Here is a 27259-nt window from a genome sequence, read left to right as displayed (position 1 = left end):
ATCAAATGCCAATTTTGCCAAAACCCAAACAAGAAAGCACATCTCCATTGAATACAAGAGCACCAGAACTGGACTGTTAAGGAATGTTTGCAGATTAGGTTCTCTTCATTTTTTAGCACTTGTCCCAGGAATTACCTTTACTGCTTCAGTGGTAATTTCTTAAATTACTCAAAATGGTTATTACCATATTATCTTTGTTAAGTGTGAAATATAAGGGAATTTCTTTTATAATAAGTTGGTCAATTTGTAATAATATTAGTAATTATTATTACTATTATTATATGTGTTGTAGTAGATAAGTTATTTTCTAATTTTTCAAGCAATAGGTTAGAGCTAGGGATGAATTAGGGTTAGGATTAAAATCTTAAACTCCAATTGTGGAAGCACCACTTCATGTTAAAGTGGCCTCGTCGGTCATAGACCCAAGGCTTCTTTTCGGGGAACTGTAATTATGATACCATGGGTGTTTTTACTATGAATGTTCCTAGACCCCATGCTCGCTCCCTCTCTCTCTCTCTCTCTCTCTCTCTCTCTCTCTCTCTCTCTGTACTGGTGTTTGCACTGCCTGAATTCCTCGGCCTCCACTGGAACAGAAATAGCTCTGTCAGGATCTCAAGCCAGGCTGGACATGCTGAACTACTTCTCTCAGTCACAGACACACACACACACACACACACACACACACACACACACACACACACACACACACACACACACGCACACACAAACACACACACACACACACACACACACACACACACACACACACGTGCAGGCACACACATGCGTACACACCCCACATAGACTGGACTCCACTCCTCACTCAGTGCTGATTTATACAGGGATGTGTTTACTATTGTCTGCAATTTAAGCTTCTCTTCTAATTTAATATGTTTATGGGCAGTGTAAATGAGGGAGACATCCCTATATCTCTAACTCAAACCTGCTGGGTCCATGCTGGAAATATGACCTGTTTCTTATGCGTAATGTGTTTTTGGTTCTGCTCCATGAAACAACATTACAACATTGTACAAAAGTAATAGCAAGGAAAACCTTCCCCTGAGGAAATGCATTCGTGTTTTTCACAAACTGAATTATCTTAACAAGAATGTTCCAAGGACTAATATTTATCCTATTTCTGTATATATTTCAATAGTCTAGTCTTATCTCACATTTGATTTTTGTTTATGTCGATATCTTTTTCCCGGTGTAGCTGATTGTGACCCAGAATAAGCAGTGATGACAGTGCGTTTTTCATACCTCGCTCTTTAAGTCCACATGAGCACACAAAGCAATTTTACACATTTATTCATGAAATTAAAAAATAAACTATTTTTACACTTCTTCAGATGACCAGACGACCAGAAAAAGATCTATCACCCTTATGTTCCAGCGTCCCTCGTCAGATTTCCTTACGTTTTCGATAACAGTGTAAAATAAACGTGATCATTATTATACGGCCTGACGGCATCTGATGGTATGAGAAATCGGTGGTATAAATGTTTGTTGCTGGTAAGTTTGGATTAGTGGTAGCGAAGCTCCTCTTGTTTAAAAACCATTTCTGAGAAATAGGTGTCTTTATTGCATACACGGCTGTGCTGTTGCAGCAGAACACGTTACGCCAAATTGGTTGGTGCAAAGGAGGAGAAATCATGTGATTTCATGGTCGTATTCCGAGCGACACGACTTCGCTAGGTTCACACATATTGTGTCCTGCAAAAGGTCGGCTGTGGATATTACATCATAGCTGTTAAATTGTCCTCCTACTAGTACTTTATTCCCGAGTTTTGCGTGTCCATGTACTACGTCAGAAACGTATGCGCAGAGGACAGCTGCTATTTCATCGGTCATTTCCCAACCCGGACCGAGACGCCTCCGAACACTCACAACTGCAACTATCGCCTCTAGGGCAATAAACTACAGAAGGTGAGTTTTGCTCTTTAAACACTGCTCATTTTGACTTCTTTGACGAGTTTAAACTGCGCAATACGTATAATTGGCATGACGTTTGATTACAATAACATAACGGAAAGTCTACAAATACATTATCACTAGGCAAGAGAAAGTTATTTGCACCATATGTGCAAAACGATTCTAAATATACACCTAATATACATTTGTGAAACGATCCAGTGCATATCTGTAAGTGTTTCTGAATGATTAAATACAACATTAATTTACAGTGCATACTGTAACCTTACTAAAACCCCCTCTGGGTGTGGCGTTGGTCTTGTCTCTCTCTCTCTTAGAGTTTGCGCTATCTGAACTGTCCCTTTTGAACATTCTATTTTTGGTCACCACGTTACTCTTCAAACGATGCTGTAATGAGTAGATATTTTTTTCATCTTTATTATTTTTAAAATATCTTTAATGTACTACATATATTTTGCTTATCTCAAGTGAGTACGTAAGCAATGTCTTCTACAGTACTACAAAATGAGAGAAAATTTACAGAAAGATAATTGGAGGGTCATATTCTAAATGGCACTGCTTTTCTAACTTGTAAGTTCTTGTCTTCTCCCTGTATATGTAGTGGAACAGGGAAAGATACAGTTTTATAGCAGTTCAGATTAGCACAGGCTTCTATAATTTCACTGAATATACTGCATCTCTGATTTTGTCTGAATGACACAGAGAAAGAGTAGACTGTGTAGGCATTAAGGGAGATGGTAAGAGTATCTCATGGAAACATTAATCTTAAAGTGCCAGGCCTGTAGTCAAAGAGCCTTTTAACCTGCAGCATGTTAGGGGAGAGGGAGAGTGGTGGATTTTCGAGAGTCCGCCTCTCTAATGGCAAGTCCTGTATGTTTGTATTTATTGCATAAATTACTGTGGGTGTATAGAGAAAGGCTAGGAATGGATGTTGAGACTGAACCCATACCAGATGTCCTTTGTGAAACCACTGTGTGTGAATATTTTGCCATGTTAGATGCAGTTATATACATTACATTTCCAGATTCATTCCTTGCAGCTGAATCATAAGCTGCATAGAGGTATAAGAGCAGCTGTTACCCAGAAAAGAAATGCATTTTTTTTCATTCTTTTTTTCATTCTTCTACTTCTCCTTTCTCATTATACAGTAACTGAACTTTGTGGTGTAAAATAAGCTTTTTCTACAATTTTGTTTTTTACAGGTTCAGTTTAAGTCCATCATTCCACTGACAGCATCCAACAAAAAAGAAACATGGGCAAGGTAATCCAGTGTTTCTGTCCTAACACATAAGACAGAGTGTTGTTTTTTCTGCTGTACTTCTCTGCTGAGGTGGTACCAGACCCAAGGACTCAGCCCATGACACTGCATTGCTCAGCTCTCTCATTGCATGCAGTGTTGGGCGTCTGTGCATTCCCCGTGGAGTGGGCGTGAGTGGACGAACAGCAGGCTGATAATGACATAGAACTTTTGGGGTTGTCCTTGCTTCCATGCCTCACCCGTCACTGCACAGTTTTACTGAACATAAAGTGTTTCTCTATCAGGACTTTTACACATTTTTCAATTTTCATTTTTAGAGTGGTTTTACAGATGGTGTATTGGAACAAAACTGTGAACTCATGCTTCATTTTTTTTAAACCTTCTCTGCAGTCTGCTAGAACAGTCTGCGTATAAAGCGTTTGAGGTCTTTTTTATTCCAGCACAATACTTATTCTTTTGGGAGGTTTCGAAGATGCTTTACCTTCTCTACTGAAGCATTGTTTTTGTTGAGGTCACTGTTGCTAGGGGGTCTGTTGCTGTGAGCACTGAGCTGCACGGCTGTCCTATCGATTGATGGTCTCAGAGATGTGCTGTGACAGGACAGCTCCGAGCATGTGCAGAAGTGTCCTCATGAGGACAGCAGGTCCTGACCGAAGAAGAAGAGGAAGTAAAAGTGCACAGTAATGTAGCATTTATGCAATGTGGGACACAGAGTCAAAGCCCCTAAAGGGGCGAACGCTATCCCTACAGGGTGAATGGAGCTGTAATGTGAAACCCTTGCTGTCTCAGTTGCACACACATTCATGCATGCACACACACACACACACACACATACACACACACACACACACACACACACATACACACACACACACACACACGCACACACAAAACTCGCCTAACTGATGAGGCCTCCAGGCAGCTGCAGACTTGGACAGGTGTCAGCTGTCTACACACCAGTCTTTGCTTGTAGCACCAAAGCCTGTGCTGAAGGTCTCTACACCATTCTACAGACTATCAGAGAAACTCAGATCGCAGTTGTCCGGTGTTGTGTAACAAATGCACAGAGAAGCATGTGGGAATTCCTGACTTTGTTTGGCTCAGAATAGTTGTTATGGTTGCTAAGCAACTATAGTTTTAAGGTTTGGATGGTTTTGAGGGTGTTTATGAGCCTGTGTCAGAGTGGTCACTGTAAAGATATAGGAAAGGGTGTTTGCCACATGGCTATGACTGTCCCACTGTCTCTGAACATTAAACATTTGTGTGAAATCCACATTGGCTAGCTCCTACCTCCCACAAAGGAAAACCTCTGCATTATTCAGCATTTATTCCTGAGTACAACACTATTCACTGATTCTGCAGTTTAACTTTAGTTGAAGCAGCCATGGACAATCTCACATATCATTCCCAGCTCCATTCCCACCACCTCTATCTCTGTCTCAGGGATTCCGTGGCACAGTGACTGATTTTCCCAACTTCAATGCTAGCAGTGATGCTGAAACCCTCTACAATGCCATGAAAGGCTTTGGTATGTAAAAGACCCTTTCTCCATGAGCTAGCTTTTCCAAAATCACCTCAACTAATTTAGTTTAATGATGTGAAAAGCAAGTTTGAACTGGACAGGTTTTGTGGAAAAGGGGAATAGCCAGGCATTCTCTGAACTACAGACAATTCTTATGTAAATAATTCCCTGAAACACAGACGATTCTTTTTAAAATATTTCACATTATTCACATGCTCTAGGAAGTGACAAGGAAGCCATTTTAGACCTGATCACCTCTAGAAGTAATGCTCAGCGGCAGGAGATCCGCTCTGCCTACAAATCACTTTATGGCAAGGTAGGGAACATCTCCGGCAGCAAAAGCCACTCATCTGTCAGGATGCTTTTCGCTTTACTTTACACAGTCTGAGAGTACATGAGATCTTTAGTATTTTTTTTAAAGCTCAAACATGAGATTTCTGCATAATATTTACGTGATGTCTGAATCTCTGCTTGATGTCTTTTTGATATTTATTAATTATCTATAGGATTTGATTGAGGATCTTAAGTATGAGCTAACAGGCAAGTTTGAGCGTCTGATTGTGAGCTTAATGAGACTGCCGGCGTACCACGATGCCAAAGAAATCAAGGATGCAATCAAGGTAGGTGTGAGTTTGCATCGCCCAGACAGAGAGTGTGCATTGCAGCTCCTGTGCAGTTTACTCGGGGCTACATGCCAAGCACAATTGCTTTTGCGTGATGTGCATGTTCAAGTGCCTGGCTTGCATGCGGGAAGAAATGACTCTTTAGATGTGCAGCTTCATATAGTTAGGCAACAGACATTCTGAGAATATTCCTGACCACTTCCTTTAGTAGTTCATAGTCTTTCTTCTACATAACACTCACTTTGCTCAGTTTTGATCATAATGTTTCTTTGGTATTAATGAAAATGATGTAGTATTTTCATACATTTCTGCATATTTGCCCATTAGAATCAAGCAGGGTATTTATGTGTATCTGAGTGTTGATTCTGATCTATTACTGACTGTATTTTCTGTGTGTCTGCTTCATTATGCTGGCATTAGGGGGCGGTAAGTGAATTTCATCAGGTGGGGCAGCTATAGTATCAACCTTAGAAATAACCAACCATCTGCAAACTTACAGGTGAAATGGTACCCAAGTGGGTAGGAATTTGGACTATCAGTTGGAAGGTTGTGGTTTGAATCCCAGCTCTGTCATTCTGCTGTTGGGCCCCTGATTAAGGCCCTTAGGCTTTGTCAGCTCCATGGCTGCTGTATAATATCTCAGCCTATGCTCTGACCCCAGCTTCTAAAGAAGTGGGGATATGTAGAACTGCATTTCATTACCTTGCAATGACAATAAATCAGAAATGATTTGTCAAACCTTAAATACTACAGAACAGATTATTATTCACAAAAGGCTTTTTAAGTTACATACAGTGCAGCTCATAAATAACTGGACAGATTAGGCTGGAGAACATTAATTCACTGTATTCCAGCATATTGAATTTGAAATAAAACATCTGCTTTGAAGATCAACTGCATAATGTCTACTCAAAGATATTTATGTATTTACATTCATTTTGAGTGACTCATAGAGGAACCACAGCCTCTTTCTCCTCAGAACCTCAGTCTCCCATTTCTGGGGATACAGAATAATTGTACAAATGATCATCATCCTAAATAAAATTGAACCTAAACAAAGAGTATGTTTTGTACTTGAAAAATGTTGACTGATTACTGTGAGTGCTAGACATCACCGGGCCTCATCATTGCTTCCTCTGGTTCCCTCACTCTGTTACAGCTTAATGAGGTTAGCCTTTTCGTCTCATTAGGTTTTGTTCAACAACTTCTCCAGCATGCTTTTCAATTAATATTTTATTAAACTGTTACCTGATCTTTCTGTCCTTAGGATTTACCTGTAGCTTATATCTTGTGGTAAAATCAAGACAGGCTTCTTTTTATTGTAGTATTTAACATATATTTATGTCTGAATGGTGTTAAGCAACTTTTTCTGAATGTCTGTTTAGTCATCTGCCTGATTTCACTGTCATCTAAAAATGACTTTTGGTATTACTAAGCTCCCCAGTCAATTATTATGTTAGAACAGTGGAGCAGTTGATTTGGACAGATCAAATGTTTTGGCTATGCAGATATTTTCTTCTGAATTTTCAGATTCATGTTGACTTGTGTGTCATCAAACTTTAGATGTAAATGCCACATCTATAACCAGCTATATGGTTATTGTTGTGTACAGCTGGCCTCCAAACAACTGAGTAGGCAAATATCCAGTTACCTTTGTTCCTACAGAAAGGGAGGACTCTTCACATTTGGAACATAGCCACTGTGCAGGAACACAAAGTCAAAACGACAACAATGGAGCTTTGTCCATTTATATACAATACACTATTGCATCATACAATTATATACAGCACTTTATTTCATAGTCCAGTTATATACAGCACTTTATGTCATAGTCCAGTTATATACAGCACTTTATTTCATAGTCCAGTTATATACAGCACTTTATGTCATAGTCCAGTTATATACAGCACTTTATGTCATAGTCCAGTTATATACAGCACTTTATGTCATAGTCCAGTTATATACAGCACTTTATTTCATAGTCCAGTTATATACAGCACTTTATGTCATAGTCCAGTTATATACAGCACTTTATGTCATAGTCCAGTTATATACAGCACTTTATTTCATAGTCCAGTTATATACAGCACTTTATGTCATAGTCCAGTTATATACAGCACTTTATGTCATAGTCCAGTTATATACAGCATTCTGTGGCATTGCATGGTTTGCAAAGCAGCTTGTGCAGCGCTGATGACCAAGGCTTATAACAAGCTATGATGCATTAATTCAGGTGTATATGCTGTATAGAGATGACACTGTCAGAGAATGTCACTACCACTGTCATAGAATGTCACTGACACTACTGTAGAATGCCAACAGCACTGCTATAGAATGATACTAACACTGTTATAGCTTGGCACTCACACTATTATAGAATGCCGCTATCACTGTTATAGAATTACACTGCCCCTAGAGTAGAATGCCACTATCACTATTATCGAATGACACTGACACTAGTGTAGAATACCACTAGTACTGTTACAGAATGCCACTGACACAATTGTAGAATGCCATTAGCATTTTTTTTATAAAGTGCCACTGTTCTGTTGGCCCAGAACTCTTATAGAATACCACAAGATCTGTTGTAGAATGTAATTTGAAACTGCCCCTTAATATTTGTAGAATAACACTAGAACTGTGGCAGAACTGTACCACTGTTTGAAACAGAAATCATTCTAAATCCCTAGCAGATACTGCAATACTGTTTTGCTCAATATTAAATGAACAGTGCTGTCCCACTCCCTCCCATTTATACAAAAAGTATTGTGACACCTACACATTACATGTCAGTGTACATTAATATACGTATTAATATGGAGACCCCCCCAGCTATAACAGCTTCCACTCTTCTGGGAAGGCTTTCTACAAAGATTTTGGAGTGTGTATTGGAATTTTTTCCCATTCATACAGAAGAGCATTTGTGAGGTCAGACACTGATACTGGACGAGAGGGCCTGGCTTGCAACCTCGGTTCAGTACCATGCTCATTCACAAATGTTTGTAAAGGCAGACTGCATGGCTAGGTGGTTGTTTTTATACACCTCTGTGGCTACGGGACTGAATGAAACACCTGAATTCAATGAATAAGGTTTATGCCCCACTACATGCCCCAGTTCATGTAGACTATATAATCTGCACTGCAGAGACGTCACACTAAATTTCTGAGTTGAATCATTAATTGCTGTTGTTTTTTCAGGGAGGTGGAACTGACGAGAAATGTCTGATTGAAATACTCGCCTCCAGAACCAACGAGCAAATCCATAGCCTAGTGGCAGCATACAAAGATGGTGAGTCCTACTAAGTAGGGCCTTTCTATTAAATGAAATGAGAAGGGACAGAAATGTTCCATGTGGTTTGAAACAATGCCTCATGATGCTCATGTTCTTGTATCTCAGCATACGGTAGAGAGATTGAGGAAGACATCATAGGAGACACGTCAGGACACTTCAAGAAGATGCTGGTTGTATTGCTCCAGGTTGGAATCTAAACTAAGTTATACCACATAGCAACTGTTAGAGTGAACGTTTAGGGTTTTGTTTTGCAGTGGCTAAGACCCAGTTTCTCTTTTTGTCAAAACTCAACATACAGCAGCCAAAGACACACACAACATGTAAAATGTTTGGAAAAAGTAAACACTTCATCCAAAACTCTTTCATTTCTTGCCAAAATGGTATTTTGGCATCCAGACTCTACACACAAATATCAAATGAACAGCTTTTTACTACACAGCAAATCACACAACGATGCGATAAATGGAAAACAATAGCTTGTGTTTTTGACTTTTCAGGGTGTAGGGCACAGCATTGTGCTATAAAAGTCTGTCATCAGTACCCATATGTATATGTATTTTCACAAATCTACATGCTGATTTTGCATATTCAGTACATATACGCCATAAAGTAAAACAAAAAGTTAACTACAATTCAGTTACAGTGTGTATCCAAATGAGAAAAAACTGTCCAGGGTGAATTGGTTTTGCATGAATAGTACTGTAACACACATAGTACTGTTTCTGTTTCTGACTGGTTATACACATTTCTCTGAACACATATTTCCCAAAAGTAAAAACTCAAAGCTCTTAACCATACAAACTATTCTCAAAACTTTACACCAGCAGAGGAAAACTCACTTTTGACTGAAAAATTTCACACACACACTCCTCAAAAACAAATAATCCACACAGAATACAACACACACAGCATGTATGTATGCACACAAACCACAAAGTTACACTGTGCTGAAAAAAACAAAACTACTGCATTACAGTAAAAAAAAACAAAAAACGAGGGAAACGCAATACTGCAGTAATATGGCATGTTTACAGTACACTTACATAAATACACAAAACAAAAACCAACCAAATTGTAACCCCCCACTAAAGTGCACAACGCTGGGGTGTGCAAAACGAAACACAGGACTAGGACAAGGCACTGATAGACACAGAACCGGCAAGACAAGGAGCGGGGACAGGAACCGGACTAGACACAGGAAGAGACAGGAGTTCAGGTTAGACAGAGAGCAGGAACCACAGGGCTACACGAGGCAGAGACTCCTCCAAAAGGAGGAGCTAGGGACGACAAGACCGGACCGGAAGCAGATGGGGAAACACATGGAGTAAACAACGCAGGGACAGGTCCAGGGGCAGGACTACTGCCAGGGCCTGGGGCAGATAGGGGATCCAACGCCAAACCCTGGGCCAGAACAGGAGTCGGGGCAGACCTAGGAACAGGAGCAGGATGGAGAAAAGCAGGCGGACTAGTAATGCGGCCTGAACGGGAGGTGGGTGTGGAGTCAGGAGGGGAGAGAAGAGGGGACATGCTGGTACAGGCAGAGACGTGGAAACAGACAGACGCAAAAGCAAAGACAGAGGGGAGTATATCTAGCAGGACCGACACGGGAAGAAGAAGAAAGTACACAACTGGCACGGATACAGGCACTGGGACGCGCAGGGAAACACTAACGCCACACGGCAGGGTAACGGGGCTCACTAGGCTGATTCAAACAGGCACGGATCTACAGACAAAAGCAGTAACAGGAGCAGGCAAAACAGGAACAGAGGATACAGAGGCAGATAAGGGAGCAATATTGGGGGCTGGCGCAGCAGCCTCAGGGGGCAGAGGAGTTGCAGGAGTTACACCAGGCCCAAACACAAAATCCGTATGGGTCCGGGAGGCTGACGGAGGGGCCTCCAGGGTCACTGGCTCGCCTCATGGTTGAGGGAATCCCAAATGTCTTTGGAGGCACAGCTGTAGCAGCTACAGGGGCCACAGGGGAGTCTCGAGGGTCGGGCCACGGGGGCAGGCCGGGTGCGAGGCACTGGGATGGGCAGAGTGACCTCCTCCAGTCCAGGAGCAGGAGCTGACGGAGCGATGATCTCCGTGCCAGAAACAGGGACCGGCAGAGCAGGGTCCTCTACTCTAGGCACAGAGTGCTAACGCGTTCAGCGGCGGTGGGTCCGGAGGCGTGGCTGCACCGGTCAGCAGCGGGTCTGGGAGGCCCAAAGATGGGGCTGCGCTGCTCAGCGGCACTACAGGGTCTGGAGGCGTGGCTACGGCCGTCAGCGGAGCTGCAGGGAGATCCAGGGGTGCACCTACAGGCACAGACCTGACACAGGGAACAAGAACAGATTGGGAGACCTCTTGGGTGGCGAGGATAGGAGGCAACCACTAGGCTGGGAACAGGAACAGGACTGGTGGCATCTCTTGTGCCGTGGACTGGGACTTGTTTGGGACGGGCGGCGTCTCTCACGTCGGGGGCTGGATCCTGCCGGGCAGTGACCTCCGTGCTAGGAACAGGAACTGGATCAGGCCGGGCAGCATCCATGGCACCAGGAACAGGAACTGGATGGGCCCGGGTGGCATCTCTCGCGCTGGGAACTAGAACCGGGACAGACTTGGTGGCGTCTCTCGTGCCGGGGACTGGAACTAGAACAGACTTGGTGGCGTCTCTCGTGCCGGGGACTGGAACTGGAACAGACTTGGCAGTGTCTCTCTCGCTGGGGGTTGAAACCGGAGCAAACTTGGCAGCGTCATCCCTCACGCCGGGAACTGGGACCGGATCTGGCCGGGCGGCGTCATCTCTCGCGCCGGGGACCGGATCTGGCCGGGCGGCGTCATCTCTCGCGCCTCTGGCTGTGGGTGGGGAGTAGCTACAGAAGGTGGGTTTGGGGTTTTTGCCACAAACTGTGCTTTTTAACAGTCAGAAGATACCCTCCACAGTCCTGGCTTCCTGTGCTTTACCCCAAAGAAAGGTCTTCATGAAGAGCACCTTCACTAGCTCAGGGGGATTAGGGCAGGTCAGGCACTGGAGCTAGATGCAGCACTGCATATCGAATCTCCCCACCAACTGGTCCTCCCCGTCATACTCACCTGGAGTTGCCATAAGTGAGGGCAAAACCAGGGGCTTCCCATCCTTGAGAGTGGAAAGCAGAGTCTTGAGATAATCCAACTCCGTCTCGGGGAGTAATCCAGCGTCCCTCATTGGGTAGCGTTAGGGTTTCAGAACCGAAGAGGATAGAACATGATGTGACGGACTGAAGCTTCTCTTTAAATTTTGGTCGGTTATTCCGTAACATTCTCCCTTAGGCACAGGCGAGAGGCAGAATGCATGCGCAGGGAGGCGGTTTATTAAGTGAGGGAACCAATCACGGAGGGCAAAATCAACAGATGCAAAGGGGAAAATACAGAGGCGAGGTAACACATGAACGAGGCAATTTTACAAGGCAAGGGTGACGACAATAATAGCAGGCGTAATAATGACACGACGGACAAACCAGACTTACCAAAATAACCGATGAACTAGACAAAAGATAAAACACAGGGTACAAATAACCAGGACAATTAGGCAGTAAACAGACTCAGGTGAACATAGGAACAGGGAGAACCAAAACGCGGACCGGTACAAAGGAGCAGATGAGGGGCAGCGAAAACGAAACCAAGGAACAGAGCAGGGACGCAAAGGAAAACAGACACGACTGGGAAACCACGGAAACAGGGATACCAGGAGGGCAGTCATTCCTGACACAAATGCTGTTACCGTAAAAACAAACAAACAAAAAAAACCCCACAATGTCAGACATCATCGTGTTGATCCTGAGGATTTGACCACAAATCTACCCAGCTTCCTTCATGCTCACTCCATGGTTTACAGTATGACACTATCCACAAGAACTGCTCAAATGTTTTATTTGTCTTATTTGGAAATATTTATTTGTCTTTCCTGTCCTCTTCATCGTCCTCTGCCTCTCTGTGGTATTTCTTGCTGCATTTGTGTTTTCTCTTTGCTATGTAAGTTCAAACTTTTCCCGAATCAGTGAGTGAATTTATACATCCCAGGCAATTTAATAGAACTCAGTAAATAATTATGATGTTCTGTGTTTTCACATGTGGGACTATGGTTTCGTTTGTTGGCACACTGAATTTTGACTGGAGATGCCAGATCTTAGGAAAATGAGACAGGTGAAAATGAAAACTGAATAGTGTGCTGAGAAGTGTGTGCAGAGTTTTGAAAATGAGTGCAGAAAGAACTGTAAACTGTGTTGACTCGATAAGAATGTGTTTATAGTTGTGAAGAAATATTGTATGATTATGGGATTTTAGCATAAAGAATCAATTTCTTGAGGTATTAATTCAGCGACAGTGTGTGTTCAAATGCGAACAACTGTAATACATAGATAACAAAAGCCAAAAAGATAACTAAATAGTCTTATAACTCTGACATACAAAATTATGCTGCCTCTTGTCTCCTGTTTGGGTCTGGCCAGAAGATCTCATTGGCATCACAGGTGATGTCTGGCCAGACAGCGGGGGGACGTACTGTCTAGAGAGAGCTTCAACATTGTAAAGGAACTTGCATCAAAATCTAGTTCCATCACACTCTGAAACCGAACATTACAGTATTGTATGACAGTATGAAACAGGCATAAAGTAGTCAATATGGTGTTGTGCAGGACACTGGAATACAGTACCAGTGAGAGGATAGCATAGCTTACCTGCACATATTCACAGTGCAGTTGTGCTGAAACAGTACCCTGTATAGCTGCTTCATGCATACTTGATGTCTTTTCAGGAGACGGCCCAGTGCAGATAAACTCACTGAATGGATGCTGCTGAACGTGACACGGCTATAGTAAATGTATGCTATTGTCTGCTCTGACCATGTTTACGATGGTCTCTTTCTGCTCTAGGTTGAACAGCCGTCTTATTCCTCCAGCAAGGGGAAGTCCAACAGTTCTGCAAAAACATGATGGGTTTTCAGGATGAAATGAAACGTTATTGTAATTACTGATATGGTAGCACACTACAGTAGTAGAGTGGTATACACAGTTCGATTTTGTGAGTTCAGTAGTATGGTACAGAGGATAGGTCTACTTACTTGTTCTCATTTCTGAATGCCTGGACACTGTTTGCTACAGTGAAGCAGCTCAGATTAGGCTGGACCCCGCCCAGCCGCACAAAAACTCCTCCTGTGCTGGATCACATAGTCAATCAAAGTGGTTCAGATCTGTGATGGTTGCTTGTCGTCTTCCTCTTCCTCTCTGTCTAGTATTGATGTGCAAACCAAAATACATAACCTGTGTCCTCTTTATAGAGCTCAGACTCTGAATTCTAAAGATTTGTAAAAATTGACCGTAAGTGTTTTCGCCTGTGGGGACTGGGTTTGCGTGATTGGTATATGGGTTCGTCATTTGCAAGGCAGTGTTTTTGAAAAGAAACACAGGGTTTTCAATTTTGAACGATGTGTCCAACGTAGGGAACTGTATAGTGTATAGTGTATAGTGTACTGTGTATAGTGTTGCAAGAAGTGTGTTTTAGAACTGCTAAATGAGTGTACAGCAGAGAATATGTTTAGGGTTTAGTGTACCACATCAATAGATAGCTGCATAAGTTAGTTGTTTCCAAAACTGTGCTACAAGTACTAGTTTTTGGGTCTTAATGACTGCAAAAATTCTTTACTAAGATGTACTGTCTGTGTAGTCGTAACGTAGTATGGGTTATCTTATTGCGCTCTCTTGATCTTCATGAGGAAGTGTGCTTTATAATGATGACAACGTTGATAGTTTTTGGAAGTAGATACGAGGAATAAACCTGTGGGCACCAGTGGGCGCGTTTAGAGTCTGAATTCACAGCATACTCAGCTGGTCTTTGTGACGGCCAGAGCGTCGCGGGGCAAGCTGTAAGGATGCACGAGCGTTTATTGGACAAGACGAAACACGGAGAAACAATAAACGACAAACGCGCTCGCGTATCACACGCTAGTGCGGCGTGATGTAAACGATCAACGACAACAGGCACATAAGCACGAAACACAATAGTGATCGCTAACACTAACGCTGGCCAACAGCTAATTCTACACACACAGGGGTTTATATGCACACATAAAGGCTGTGAAACAAGGTGCAGGTGACGAAAACAAGGGAGGCGTGGTCACAATTAATAGGGCAGACACGCCCACAGCACAGGGCGGGCCCTACCACGTGATAAGCGTACCGTTTTAGTCGCCACTGCTAGTTCTACTCTTTGCTGTGTTGAAAACTTTAAAGTCTTCAGATACAGCAGCTTTCCCTTACTTACAGCATAGGGGTTTATGATACTATAGTTTGTTGTCCTATATGATTAACTTTTATGCTTGTTATGTGGAAGTGAAGTTAGTAATATAGTATATAATACGTTGTTTAACTTGCTCTATTGAGTTCTACAGTTTGTACTCTAATTTGTGAATGAATCTTTAATTTGTCCTGTTGTATAGTAATAATGACTACTGGTCTTTGTACTCATGAATGGTGGTGGTAGTGCGTGTGTGTGTGCATATGTGGGTGCGGTTGTGTGTGTGTGTGTGTGTGTGTGTGTGTGTGTGTGTGTGTGTGTGTGTGTGTGTGTGTGTGTGTGTGTGTGTGAAGTGTTTGGTGCTAAATATGTCTTGGTTCCTCAGGGGACCAGAGACGATGATAATGTGGTACACACAGATCTGGTGGAGGAAGATGCACAGGTAAGCAGTGGAGTGGAGGGGCTACAACGTTCTAACCACTACTGCTGGTGTTATTAATTAATTAATTTGTTAGTACTTAATTAATAACATTATTAATTAATTCTTTCAATCAATAAAGTCCTTGTTTACCTGTGGAAACCCTACTGAGAAGATAGCTGAGGGTTAGCAGCCCAGTTATAAATGCAAAAATATTTCATATAAAACCATAAGGTAGATTTGAAGTAATGTCATGAGCAACTGCACATGATGATTTTCGCACGCAGAGCTGTTCTGGACATAACCAAGCACTGGGAATGCTGACTAGTGAAGTCCAGACCTCTCAGGTTTCACTTGTATCGTCTTTCTTATGTGTGTGTGTGTGTGTGTTTGTGTGTGTGTGTGTGTGTGTGTGTGTGTGTGTGTGTGTGTGTGTGTGTACACAGTTGCTGTATGCTGCAGGAGAGGAGCAGTGGGGTACAGATGAGGCCATCTTCATCATGGTGTTGGGAAACCGAAGTGTGACCCACCTGCAGCTGGGTACAGAGTTACCACACAACACACACACATGCATGTGCACAGAGGCCTCATAGAACATTTAGTTCTATACACCTTTATTACCTATAATGTTCAACAATAACTAGACGTTAGCTTTGGGTTTTGCTCTGTGCAGTGTTTGATGAATACCAGAAGATTGCAGAGAAGTCCATTGAGGACAGTATTAAGAGTGAGCTGTCAGGGGATTTCGAGAGGTTGATGCTGGCAGTTGGTATGTTGGCATATGCACTATGAGCCAGTCTCTGAAACTCATACACGCACGCATGCGTGCACACACGCGCGCACCCACAGAGTAAAGCCGACTGAAAGTTGAGCCGTCCCACCTTACTGTCCTCTCCCAGTGCAGTGTATCAGGAGTCGACCGATGTTCTTCGCCAAACACCTGTACAAGTCCATGAAGGTAGTCACGTGTGTGTGTGTGTGTGTGTGTGTGTGTGTGTGTGTGTGTGTGTGTGTGTAGTAATAAGACTCCAAGGTTCCCTATGGGGTTCAGTGTGATTGGTTCAGTGTTCTGTATGTAAATATTTTAGTGTTACTAATACCTCTTGTATCTTACTATCCACTGTATTTAACCTTAACAGTAGCCTATAAACTGTTAAACTGTAATTTTAACTGTAACCTGTTTTCTCTCTCTCTCTCATCTCTGTCTCTGTCTCTCTGTCTTCAGGGTTTGGGGACAGCTGATAACACTCTGATCAGGATCATGATTTCCCGCTCTGAGATCGACATGTTGGACATTAGAGAGTGCTTCAGGCTACGCTATGAAAAATCTCTGTACACTATGATTCAGGTACCATCCAGCATGTTAAAGCCCTGGCCTCACCCTTTTAACCCACACTGGGAATATTGGGCTCATGCTGTAAAACCGAAAATATTTCTTTGGCAGTGATAGTCAGCAGATCAGTAGAAGGAAGTATCATTTATATCAAACCTCATGCCATATAATATTGCTGTAACTTCAACAGGATGACACATCCGGGGAATATAAACGCACTCTACTGAAACTCTGTGGTGGAGATGATGAGTAAGTGTCTAGTATACAGTACACTTTATCTAGAGGAATGGAGCCCACATAAGTGAATGGCTGGTATGTTAGAAGATGGATATGTAAGTGGACACTAGGGGGAGATATTGTGCATAATATCTGGGGGGTTTGTTTGTCTGGTTGTTTGTTTTGTTTTGTTTTCTTATTAAATGTATGCAATTGATAGCACATTTTGTTATATATTTGAATATATGTTTATATATATTCAAATGTATTTTAAATTAACTAATTACAGAGATCCTATACTGTCCAGAACACTATCAAAACATTCTCTAGTGTTTTATCCTTCAGCAATTACTAGATCCACTCTAATTAGTCTGTTCAAATCTCAGTATTGCAGGAGAGTTTTTCCCTGAAGCTGCACAGATTGCATACAAGATGTGGGAGATCAGTGCCATGACCAAAGTCCAGGTTTGGTTCCTTACACACACACACACACACACACAAACAAACAAACAAACAAACACGCATGGCTCCTGTGACCTGTTGCTGATTGCTGTGGCCACATGGCTCCTGATAAGACATGCTCTTTGGAGACAAAAAAGTCTTTTGTTTGTGTGCAGAAAACATCAGATTGCCATTAATTTTACAAACTAGCATCCTGGTTGGCTGCCAGCTATTTGACAATGACTGTGCCTCATTGTCACCACTAGAGGTCCTCGGTACTCCGTACTCAGGAACATTTAGACCATCCATCCTCTCTCCTGGGCACACACATCAAATTTGTAGACTGACAAAACACAGAGACATGGAGGTGTGGCGATACATAGCTGCTTGGATAATGCCTGTTATGGAACATAATATTGAGCACTGAAGGTAGCACTTACCTTCACAAGTGTGTGCATGCGTGTTTGTGTGATTGTGAGTCTGAATGTGTGTATTTATGTGCGTGTGCTTCGGCTTGTGTCTCTGCTTCAAGATCTTATGTCTGTGTGTGGCATGTGTGTGTGTGAAAGCTGCATGTTGTTTGTGTGTGTGTGTGTGTGTGTGTGTGTGTGTGTGTGTGTGTGTGTATGGGTGGGTAAGAGTTTGTATATGTTTGTGCGTGTTAATAACTGGGCGTTAAGATGCTCCGGAAGTGTAACCATCTCTGATTTGACTCTCTTTTTGGGTCCATTTCCAGCTGAGGGGAACAATTGTTCCCTACGCAGACTTTGACCCTGCCAGTGACGCTCAGGACCTGAGGAAAGCCATGAAAGGCTTTGGTAAGCTGTGCCTGCTAGACAGGACTTTCACTGACAGATCCTAGAACAGCTGGTCCAGTCTGACCCAACACAACCACCTGAATGACCCACCGTGTTTTTTCAGGGACGGACGAAGACACAATCATTAACATCATCGCCAGGAGGAGCAATGCTCAGAGGCAGGACATCAGACAGGCGTTTAAATCGCTGCTGGGCAGGGTGAGATTCTCCTCGCTGCACACTCCTGACTTCTCACGCCTCCACACTGCACACTCATGACTGCACACGCCTCCACACTGCACACTCATGACTGCACACGCCTCCACACTGCACACTCATGACTGCACACGCCTCCACACTGCACACTCATGACGGCACACACCTCCACACTGCACACTCCTGACTGCTCACTCTGCCTCACTGCACAGTCCTCCTCACTGTATGCTTCTCCTCACTGTATGCCTCTCCTCACTGCACACTGCTTCTCACTCTACACTCTTTACTACACACTCCTCCACACTTCAGGCTGCTCGTCACTGTACACACTTCAGGCTGTTTCCGCTCTGTACACTGCTGCTCAGTGCACACTCACTGTACGCTCCTCGTCACTGCACGCTCCTCACTGCACACTCTTTCTCACTTCAGGCTCCTCCTCACTGCACGCGCTTCCTCACTGTACGCCCCTCCTCATCCCCAGTGCAGTTGTTCACCCTTCACCCCAATACCACGCCATCTTGCACTGACGCACCTCTTCTTCACCCACCAGGACCTCATGGCAGATCTGAAGTCGGAGCTCTCTAAGAACCTGTGCCGCCTCATCATGGGCCTGATGATGACCCCAGCAGAATTTGATGCCAAAATGATGAAAAAAGCCATGGAGGTGAGCGAGACCCACTGTGTTACATGAACCCCACTGCATTAACCACCCATATGCCATTCACCACAGAGTTGCTTTTAAAGACAGAGGCACTGTGCACAGACAGCAACAGGCTATAAATAAACTACTCAGAACAATATTGGCTCATGGGAGATGTGCATGTCTCTAACGTCCTGCTTTCCAGTGGCACATGTTAACAGGGACTGACTGGTCCGGGGCCAGTTTCCCAATTTCCCAACAAACCCATGAGTCATGGGATGGCAGTTCCGAACCAGTATATGCCGTCCATAAGGTGTTTGGGAAGATCCCAAATCCTGGCATATCCAAATACCCAATTCCAGTGCACTCCCTGGCAAATATTGGCCATTGGGCGGGTCCTCTGCAGATCCTATTTTGCTGCTCTGATTGGTGGACTGCGAAGCAATAGCGAGTCAGAAGTGCAGCGGGGGAGACGTGCAGTGTTGTTTATGGGTCATACACTTTCCAGACTCTCCTACCACGCCAAAAACTAAACTGAGCAAACAAGCGCCTACATGTGCCTACACATGTCTATAAACAGAGAATACGCATGTGACACAGTTCAGGGTTGGGTGGTTTGTTTGTTTTGCTTATTTTCCGCAGAGGAATTCTTTCCAGTTCCTACTTTTAAAAATGGCTACTAGATGGTGTAAACTCTACTGGTTTGGAATCTCCGTACCTGGATTCTCTAACTCAGGTGTTAGACGCCGAGAGTGCACCCAAAAGCAATTTAGATGACTATTCTTGGTGTATCTGTTTTTGGTGTATCCCCTTATGGCCTGAAGGTTTTAGTGTATCTTCCTATGGTCTGATGGTGCTGTTTTGACTCTAATATCTAAAAAATAGTGAACCCCTAATTAAAGGGTCACCTCCAACAGTGTAATGCTACTCTTTGTATTTGCACAGGGGGCAGGAACAGATGAGCATGCTTTAATTGAGATTCTGGTGACCAGGAGCAATGAGGAGATTCAGGCCATGTGCACTGCCTATCTAAAAGGTGAGATGACTGCAGTGATCAGTGGCAGGTAAAAATCAGCAAAGGCTGAGGTGGAAAATCGCTTCATGTCCCCTAAGTAGGTCATTCCTCTTACACCGTATGTAGTGAGCATTAGTGTGTTATTTGGCCCTTATTTATATGACAGCAAGCAAGTGCACTCACAAAGTTTCAGGCAATATTAATAAGGAAAACATGAGTTACATTTAATCCAATACATTCTGTTTTATTGAAAGACATAGTGTGTTATACTAATTATATCCTCTAGGGGGCAACATCAGTATGTTACAACCAGAAGGACTAATTGCTTGTGCTGTTATGCTTATAACGAGAGCTTAAGGGCAGTTGTACCAAGGCTTCCTCAATAACTGCCCTTTTTCCTGCACTGGAAGTGTCTGACATGGTAGATAGAGATTAAGTTGAGAACAATTAATAAATGGTGGGGCCTTTTTTTAACCTTTTTATTAAAAGTTGGATAAGGGCCCACTTACTCCCAGACACTGTGATATGCAGCTGATTTTCAGAGAGTCCTACAAGTTATACTGTATTGGCCATCTCTTTATATAATGGTGTTTTGTTTTGTTCATGTTTATGATCCCTCCATCCCCAAAGCTTTTAAGAAGAGTCTGGAGGACGCCATTCGTTCTGACACCTCAGGACATTTTTGCCGAATTCTGGTTTCCCTGGCACAGGTAAGTTAACACGTATGTGCTTCTTTTAGGTTTTGCTGTATTTTATTATTTTTATATGCAAGCCAAACAATTCGCACTACACCTCAGGGAGCGCGCAAAGAAGGACCTGCCGATATGACCAGAGTTGCAGAAGATGCCCAAGTAAGTGAGACACTTCCCCAGACAGCAAGTTTCAAAGTTTTGTGTAACTACTGAGTTTTTCTGTTTACAGTTGGCAAAGACCAACTGTATCTGTTCCCCATTGGCAGACTCTGGCCAATGCATGCAACGCAGATTCTGATGAGATGATCGATAATTTCATGAGTGTTCTGTGTGCTCGGAGTTTCCCACACCTGAGAAGAGGTAACAGCCACACGCTGCTTGGCCTCCATTTCTTGAACATTCTATCATGGTTTATGAGGTCTAGATAAGACTAGTCCAACGTCTGAGACAAATCAACACCAATCAGGAGTGCTCGTGTGAGCTAAGTCCTTTGGATTTGTTAGTACCTGTCCTATGTTTTGACAAAAGAGCAGTGTTGTTTTCCTCATGCCAATGGTTGCTAACAGGATTTCAAGCCAGAGAGTCGAAAAGCCTGTTGAGTTTTTTTCATCCATGGTGAGATAAAATCATACACTAACGTCTCAGAAATGCACTGGCATGCAAGAGCTCACTCCTGGAATGTTCCTTGTAGTGCTCCAGGAGTTTGTCAAGTGTACCAACAAGGACATTGAACAGATCATCAAGAAGGAGCTGTCTGGAGATGTTAAAAATGTCTTCTATGCTATAGGTAAGCACCTCTTCAGTCAGTGCACTAAAGATCTAACCAAGGCAGTGCTATTCTTTCTGCCACACACTGTTGAAAAATTCATTATTTCACAGTAATGGAGTGGAAAAGTCAGTACTGCTCAGTAATGGAGTGGAAAAGTCAGTACTGCGCAGTAATGGACATGCTTTGTTTGTTTTAGTATGCAGCGTGAAGAACCAGCCCTCTTACTTTGCTGACCGTCTGTACAAAGCCATGAAGGTACGCCTACAGCCCCACTGTGTCAGCTAGACATTTTCTTATTACAGGTGTCTAGAGGGTAGGAATAAGTGAGGTCTGTTTCTAAACACCTTAGAAAAAGACACCATAAGATGAGGCAGTTACCAAAGAACCCGTCTCCCAAATAACTCCTGAGTGGCTGAATGACATTACGGACTTTACTGCATGCTGTAGATCTGGGGACTCTTTGTTCTTATATAATTAAAGGTCTGTAATGAATGTTTATCCTGTTCCATCCCTATGATTTATCATCAGTTTATTATCATGCCCTTCATAAGTTCAACCTGGTGTGCTAGGCCAGGAGAATTATGAAACTGTGCTACGGATCCCCCAGAGAATGACATAAACCCATTGTCCAGAGGTATTCCAGTCTGGATCATGATTCCAAATCCATTACTTTTTTATAATTACTAGAAGTTGATTGAACTTAAGTTAATATAACTTTTTGGCCTTTGTATAATCACAACTGGCTATATGGTACATATAAATATATGTTGTTTTTGTGGTCCTTGGATCTCTCCTGATAGGCTGTGGTTGCTTGGATCTGTCCTGATTGGCTGTGGGTGTTTGGATATGTCCTGATTGGCTGTGGTTGCTGTATTCCATGCTGCCCCCTCTCCAGGGCCTTGGGACCGACGACCGAGCCCTGATCCGCATTATGGTGTCCCGCTCTGAGATCGACCTCTTCAACATCCGAAAAGAGTTCAAGGAGACACACGATGCCTCTCTCCACGAGTTCATCCAGGTAGAGACTCTTGTTGTAAGTGTCCTCCTGTCTTCACTCAATGGTATGCATGAATGAAGTAGCTGCGTGCGCCCGCGACTAGTGCCGCCCCACTTCGCGGCCTGCTGCTGCAAGCGCTACCAGCTTGGTTAGGATGTGGCCCCCAGGGCCTCTGCGGGATGCGCTCTCTGCTCAGCTGTTCAGGAATTTCCCCTGCACCCAGCTTCCTCTTCCGCTGCAGCGTTTGCCTGGTGCAGAACACTGAAACAGGAAGTGCTGTACAGCAGGTCTACACTGCCTGCACAAGCAGAACTCCCTTTCAAGATGCATCGTACCCTGCACACACACACTCTGCTAATCTTTTCACTCAGTCTACGCTGTGTTTTGTTGTTTTTTTAATTATTATTTAAATTTTTTAAATTACTGGCTGTGTTACAAAGGTGTAATGGTATGCACATGAATCCGCTGCACATTTAAAGACTATTTCCAGCCTGCTTGAAAGTGCATGGAGAGCAGAGGCCTTCAAGTCAAATACTTCCATCATTACTTTGATCCTCCATGTTCAACACCGCATCCAGCAACTGGTGCCTGAACTTGTTCCGTGCGATTGACACTGCAAGGATCCCACACTTCTAGATATCATTTTGTATTTAGTTCTCTTCTACAGATAAATCTGTATGTGTATGCATGGCGAGCTTCAGGACTGAGCTGACGATCTTGGTATCAAACTATACACTTTCTTAATACAAATCATTCGTGTAGAAAATAAAATATTCATGTGAATATATAATCAGTGAATATATAATCAACATTATTTCAAATGGCAATTTCTTTTGCATGGCTTAATCAAAATAGTTTCATATCGATATAGATATCTATATATCTCTATCTCTGTTGTGAATTATCAGTTGTGTGTTGTCCTACTGTCTAGGTGATGTATTGTGATATAAGAAAGAACAACATTAACATATTATATGTGTACTGCATTTCCCTGGATGGACTCTGCTTTTAGCGTATATGGTTTGTGTTGTGTTTGTAGGGAGACACATCAGGTGACTACCGTAAGACCCTGCTAATGCTCTGTGGTGGTGAGGACTAGAACTGTCACCTGGGCTACACACCGTGACACCTGAGCTCTCTGCCCGAGAGTCACAAGCTGCGATCGCCCTGCACTGCTGCCACTGCCGCTACCACGCCCAATGCCAAAGCTGATGACCCACTACCTATGACCTATGATCTTCTCACCACCTGGCCATAGTCAGCCACAGACACTGTGTATTATAAAGGGTTTTTTTTGTTGTTTTGTTTTTTTTTTACTGTTTGGGTTGCTGTTAATATGCAAGGTAACAAATGTGCTTGGCTTTGAAAACATGTCCATCACTGCTGTTGTCAGAGGTTCAGCTCAAACATAACAGTTTGTGATTAAAGTGAAACAGCCTCTAAATAAAAAAGTCTGATCATGCTGTCTTGTGGCAGGTTTCCTCATTTTCCACTGTTGACCAAATGCTCTGAAAAGCTATCTGCTCCTCACTGACAGCAGCCCTAGCAAAACGAGTTTAAAAAAATATACTAACTACATGGTACTCATGTAGTAGATATGGATATATGGATTAAGTATTAGATGTAAGTACTTCACAGCTACATCATCTTGGAAATAACTTGCATTTGAGTTGCCAAAAAACTCATATGCTGCCATTTTGTACGGCTCAGTTTAACAGTGATTTCACTGTGTGTTTTTCATAAGCATAATGGCACACAGACTGCAGCAGTGGGGGTTGTTGCTATCTACACATGTCGTCAAGAGTAGCTGAACAGTGCTATTCAATCACTACCTCTATTAGCACCTGACAGAGGAAGCTGAAGAACTGCTTGAACCTGAGGAAATTCCCTGCTGCAATTAATCTTTTTTATTACATTTATTTCTAAATGTGCAAAAGCCTACCATTACATAGCATAATAGTGGTAGGATGAAATTTGAAAGTGCTGCAGTGCAAATGATCTGTCTGCCGGTAGGTCAAGTGAGAAAGATATTTATGAGCATTCATGTTAGGTTGTGAGTGGGTTCCCTGGTAGTTGTGCTGCTTCTCACTTTCGACTAAAGATGACTATTACCAATTATATGAGACCACTGCAACTGCATGCGTGTGTGCAAGACTGCTTGAATGCACATTTGTGTGTGCATGTGTGTGCACGCATGTGTGTGCGTGCATGCATGCATGTATGTATGCAGCTGTTGTCAGGCCATCTTTGAGTTAAAAGAGGAAAGAAGAAAAAAAAACCTCGCGAGGGTAGGAAATCCCCTGCACTAGGCCAACATCCCAGACAACATTGATTATACAGCGGCAGAAAGAACACTGCTCTACCCCGAGAAAAACATCCAAGTCAATGATCAGACTGTGCTTCTAGCTCGACCTAAATGTCTGCAACCACATCACATGAGCAGAGGGGGGAAAGTACAAAAGGAATTTACATGCTCTAGTTGACTGAAATAATGACATAGACAAGTTAATATACCAAATGCAGTCTCATAGAATGCAAAAGAAAATGTGCTCATGAAATTTTTAAATGTTTATGCAAAATAAGTGGGACTGTGTGCTCTCTGTAGATATAGTAGGATATGATTCCCTGATAAACAAACTCAGAAAAACTGTTACTTAAAAATACACTGGATGTAAAACAGCATAACTTTAAAAATATTTTTGGTTGTAAAAGTAGTATATAATAGTTTATAAACACTTTTAGTTTATTGATTATATTTATTGTTATAGTCTTAATTTTTCCTATTTTTATATTGCCTATTTATTTATGTATTTATTTTTTGTAGACCTTCTTTCATGTCCTTTCATTTGATTTCTTGCACTGATAAAATGTTGTAATTTTTTTTTACTGTTGTAAAAAACTGGCAATCATTATGCTTTTTAGCCTGCTTAATCCACTTACACAAGTGTCCATGAAGCAAGTGTTCATCCGTGGGTGGCACTGAGATAAAAATGACATACACTTTTGGTGACTTGTGTACAAACTTCTCCCCTTTTTCTCAAGTCAATGTGAACATATCACGGTGTATAGCACAACTATACAACTCTAATGACTATTAAAGACGTCTGCTGTGTGGGAACACTTAACTAGGCAGGCTCTACCATACCCCCCTTTAGAGCTGAAAATATCAGGGCCTTTCACTGTGCGGGAATTCCCCCTTCTTTTAAAGAACACAGCTAAGACTTCCCCCTGTGCCACTTTCCTTAAAAAATACCACACGGACACAAGCATCATGACTAGGTGAGTCCGTACATGCTATGGTTTTATATGAAACTGTGTCAAGTTTTCTTCTAAAATGTGTTACTTATATATGGAGATACAATTATCTTTGCCTTTTGTGCTTTTTGAGGTACAAATGATTTACTTGCCTTGAAAGCCATTGTAAAAGAAAGCAACATAAAATAGTCTGTTGTTATCACTAGTGTTAAACATTTGACAAAGTTTAATGGAGTATATTTATACACCACTGCATATCACTCTCCATTCATACACTTTCATGCAGAGCCACAGAACAGAATTTATTTCAGTTTAATAGAAAAGTATTTTAAATGTATCGAATTAGCTTAACATCAGTGTACTCTCTGTGTACTTGGTCTACTACAAACTACTGCGATAATCCCTTGTGATTTGAGCCTGTGTTTAAGTATTTGGTGCGCTTTGCTAGTAAGTATGTTCCACATAAACCGGTAGCAGATTACAGCCATCTACAACCATATCAATATTCACTGCAACATATAACTTTTTCAGTTGCTGCATTTTTCTTTTAAAATGGAAAACTATAACATCTGTATTAAATATGTAAAATTCATATTAATGCATATTCCACAGTGGCAGTTTTATGCCTTTGGCAAATCTCCTTTTTTTATTTCCACAAGATGTCACTATTTATTTTCTCAATAAATATATGGGTTGAATCAACAAACAGGGAATAGTCATTGTAATGACATTGATATATATCAATATATATCTATGTATATATATATATATATATATATATATATATATATATATATATATATATATATATATAACCTTTTGTAAGTCGCTCTGGATAAGAGTGTCTGCCAAATGCTGGAAATGTAAATGAAAATATAAATATAAAACATACAAAAGCATATTTATTTTATAGGATTAGTCTATTGTATGGTGCTCTAAGATTGACAGTGCACTATTGTAAGGGATTTCAGATGCAACTTGGCACTCCAACTTATCTCCTCTCACATTCTATAGGCCTTACTTATGTATAAAATTGCAAAAACAGATATGAATTGCTTTTAATTGGAAGGCGTGTTTTTATCTTTGGGTAAAAGAGATACAAGTGAGATACAAGTAAGTAAATAGATTTAACAGATCAAACAGTTATTCAGGTGTCCAGTATAAAATAGTCCATTACAAATCATGTACCTATTCAGATTGATTCCAGAGTCATCACTCCCAGCTGAAGCTAGTCTGACCCCTGTTTTCTATCTTTTCTTAACATTCATGGAACCCTCTAAACTGGATGCTGATTATGTTTTAAAAATGATAATGCAACCAGTCAGGGTGGATACAATGATCCCCCCCCCCCCCCCCCCCCCCCACACACACACAAAGAATAAATAATAAGAGTAAAATTAAAAATACTATGTAATGAAAAGTAAACCAATGATTCCTCTCCTCACTTTTTTATGTAAAAGTGTAGAATTCTTTAAAGTGTAGAGGTAAAATTCAGTATTGTCAATAGAAAAGCAGAAAATTGAAACATTTTAAGGAGATGAAAGTTTTCAGGGGTTCTTTTATAGTCTACTCTTTGACTGCATATTGA

At 42.2% G+C, this 27259-nt stretch overlaps 1 protein-coding gene across 4 annotated transcripts; it reads left to right on the top strand.

Moving 5' to 3' along the window:
• Positions 1-1677: 1677 nt before the first annotated feature.
• anxa6 (annexin A6) lies at positions 1678-23879 on the top strand. 4 transcript variants are annotated; one of them, XM_027027325.2, is made up of 26 exons: positions 1678-1926; positions 3135-3193; positions 4634-4718; positions 4934-5028; positions 5219-5332; positions 5756-5761; positions 8534-8624; positions 8733-8812; positions 15268-15324; positions 15747-15840; positions 15974-16069; positions 16200-16258; positions 16526-16648; positions 16824-16882; positions 17236-17314; positions 18027-18108; positions 18212-18306; positions 18854-18967; positions 19889-19979; positions 20589-20668; positions 20756-20809; positions 20917-21010; positions 21342-21437; positions 21616-21674; positions 22315-22437; positions 23456-23879. In XM_027027325.2, exons 2-26 carry the CDS (start codon positions 3185-3187, stop codon positions 23513-23515), a joined length of 1995 nt encoding a protein of 664 aa, XP_026883126.2. In that variant the 5' UTR covers positions 1678-1926; positions 3135-3184; the 3' UTR covers positions 23516-23879. The 4 variants fall into 4 exon arrangements, with proteins under 4 accessions (XP_026883126.2, XP_026883123.2, XP_026883127.2 ...); XM_027027322.2 differs by having other exon boundaries at positions 1679-1926; positions 22315-22452; XM_027027326.2 differs by lacking the exon at positions 5756-5761 and having other exon boundaries at positions 1680-1926.
• The last annotated feature ends 3380 nt before the right edge of the window (positions 23880-27259 follow it).

Source organism: Electrophorus electricus, chromosome 2 (assembly GCF_013358815.1).
Source record: "Electrophorus electricus isolate fEleEle1 chromosome 2, fEleEle1.pri, whole genome shotgun sequence".
NCBI lineage: Eukaryota > Metazoa > Chordata > Actinopteri > Gymnotiformes > Gymnotidae > Electrophorus > Electrophorus electricus.
Note: the sequence above shows the minus strand (reverse complement) of the source record. Positions and strands in the feature narration are given on the sequence as shown.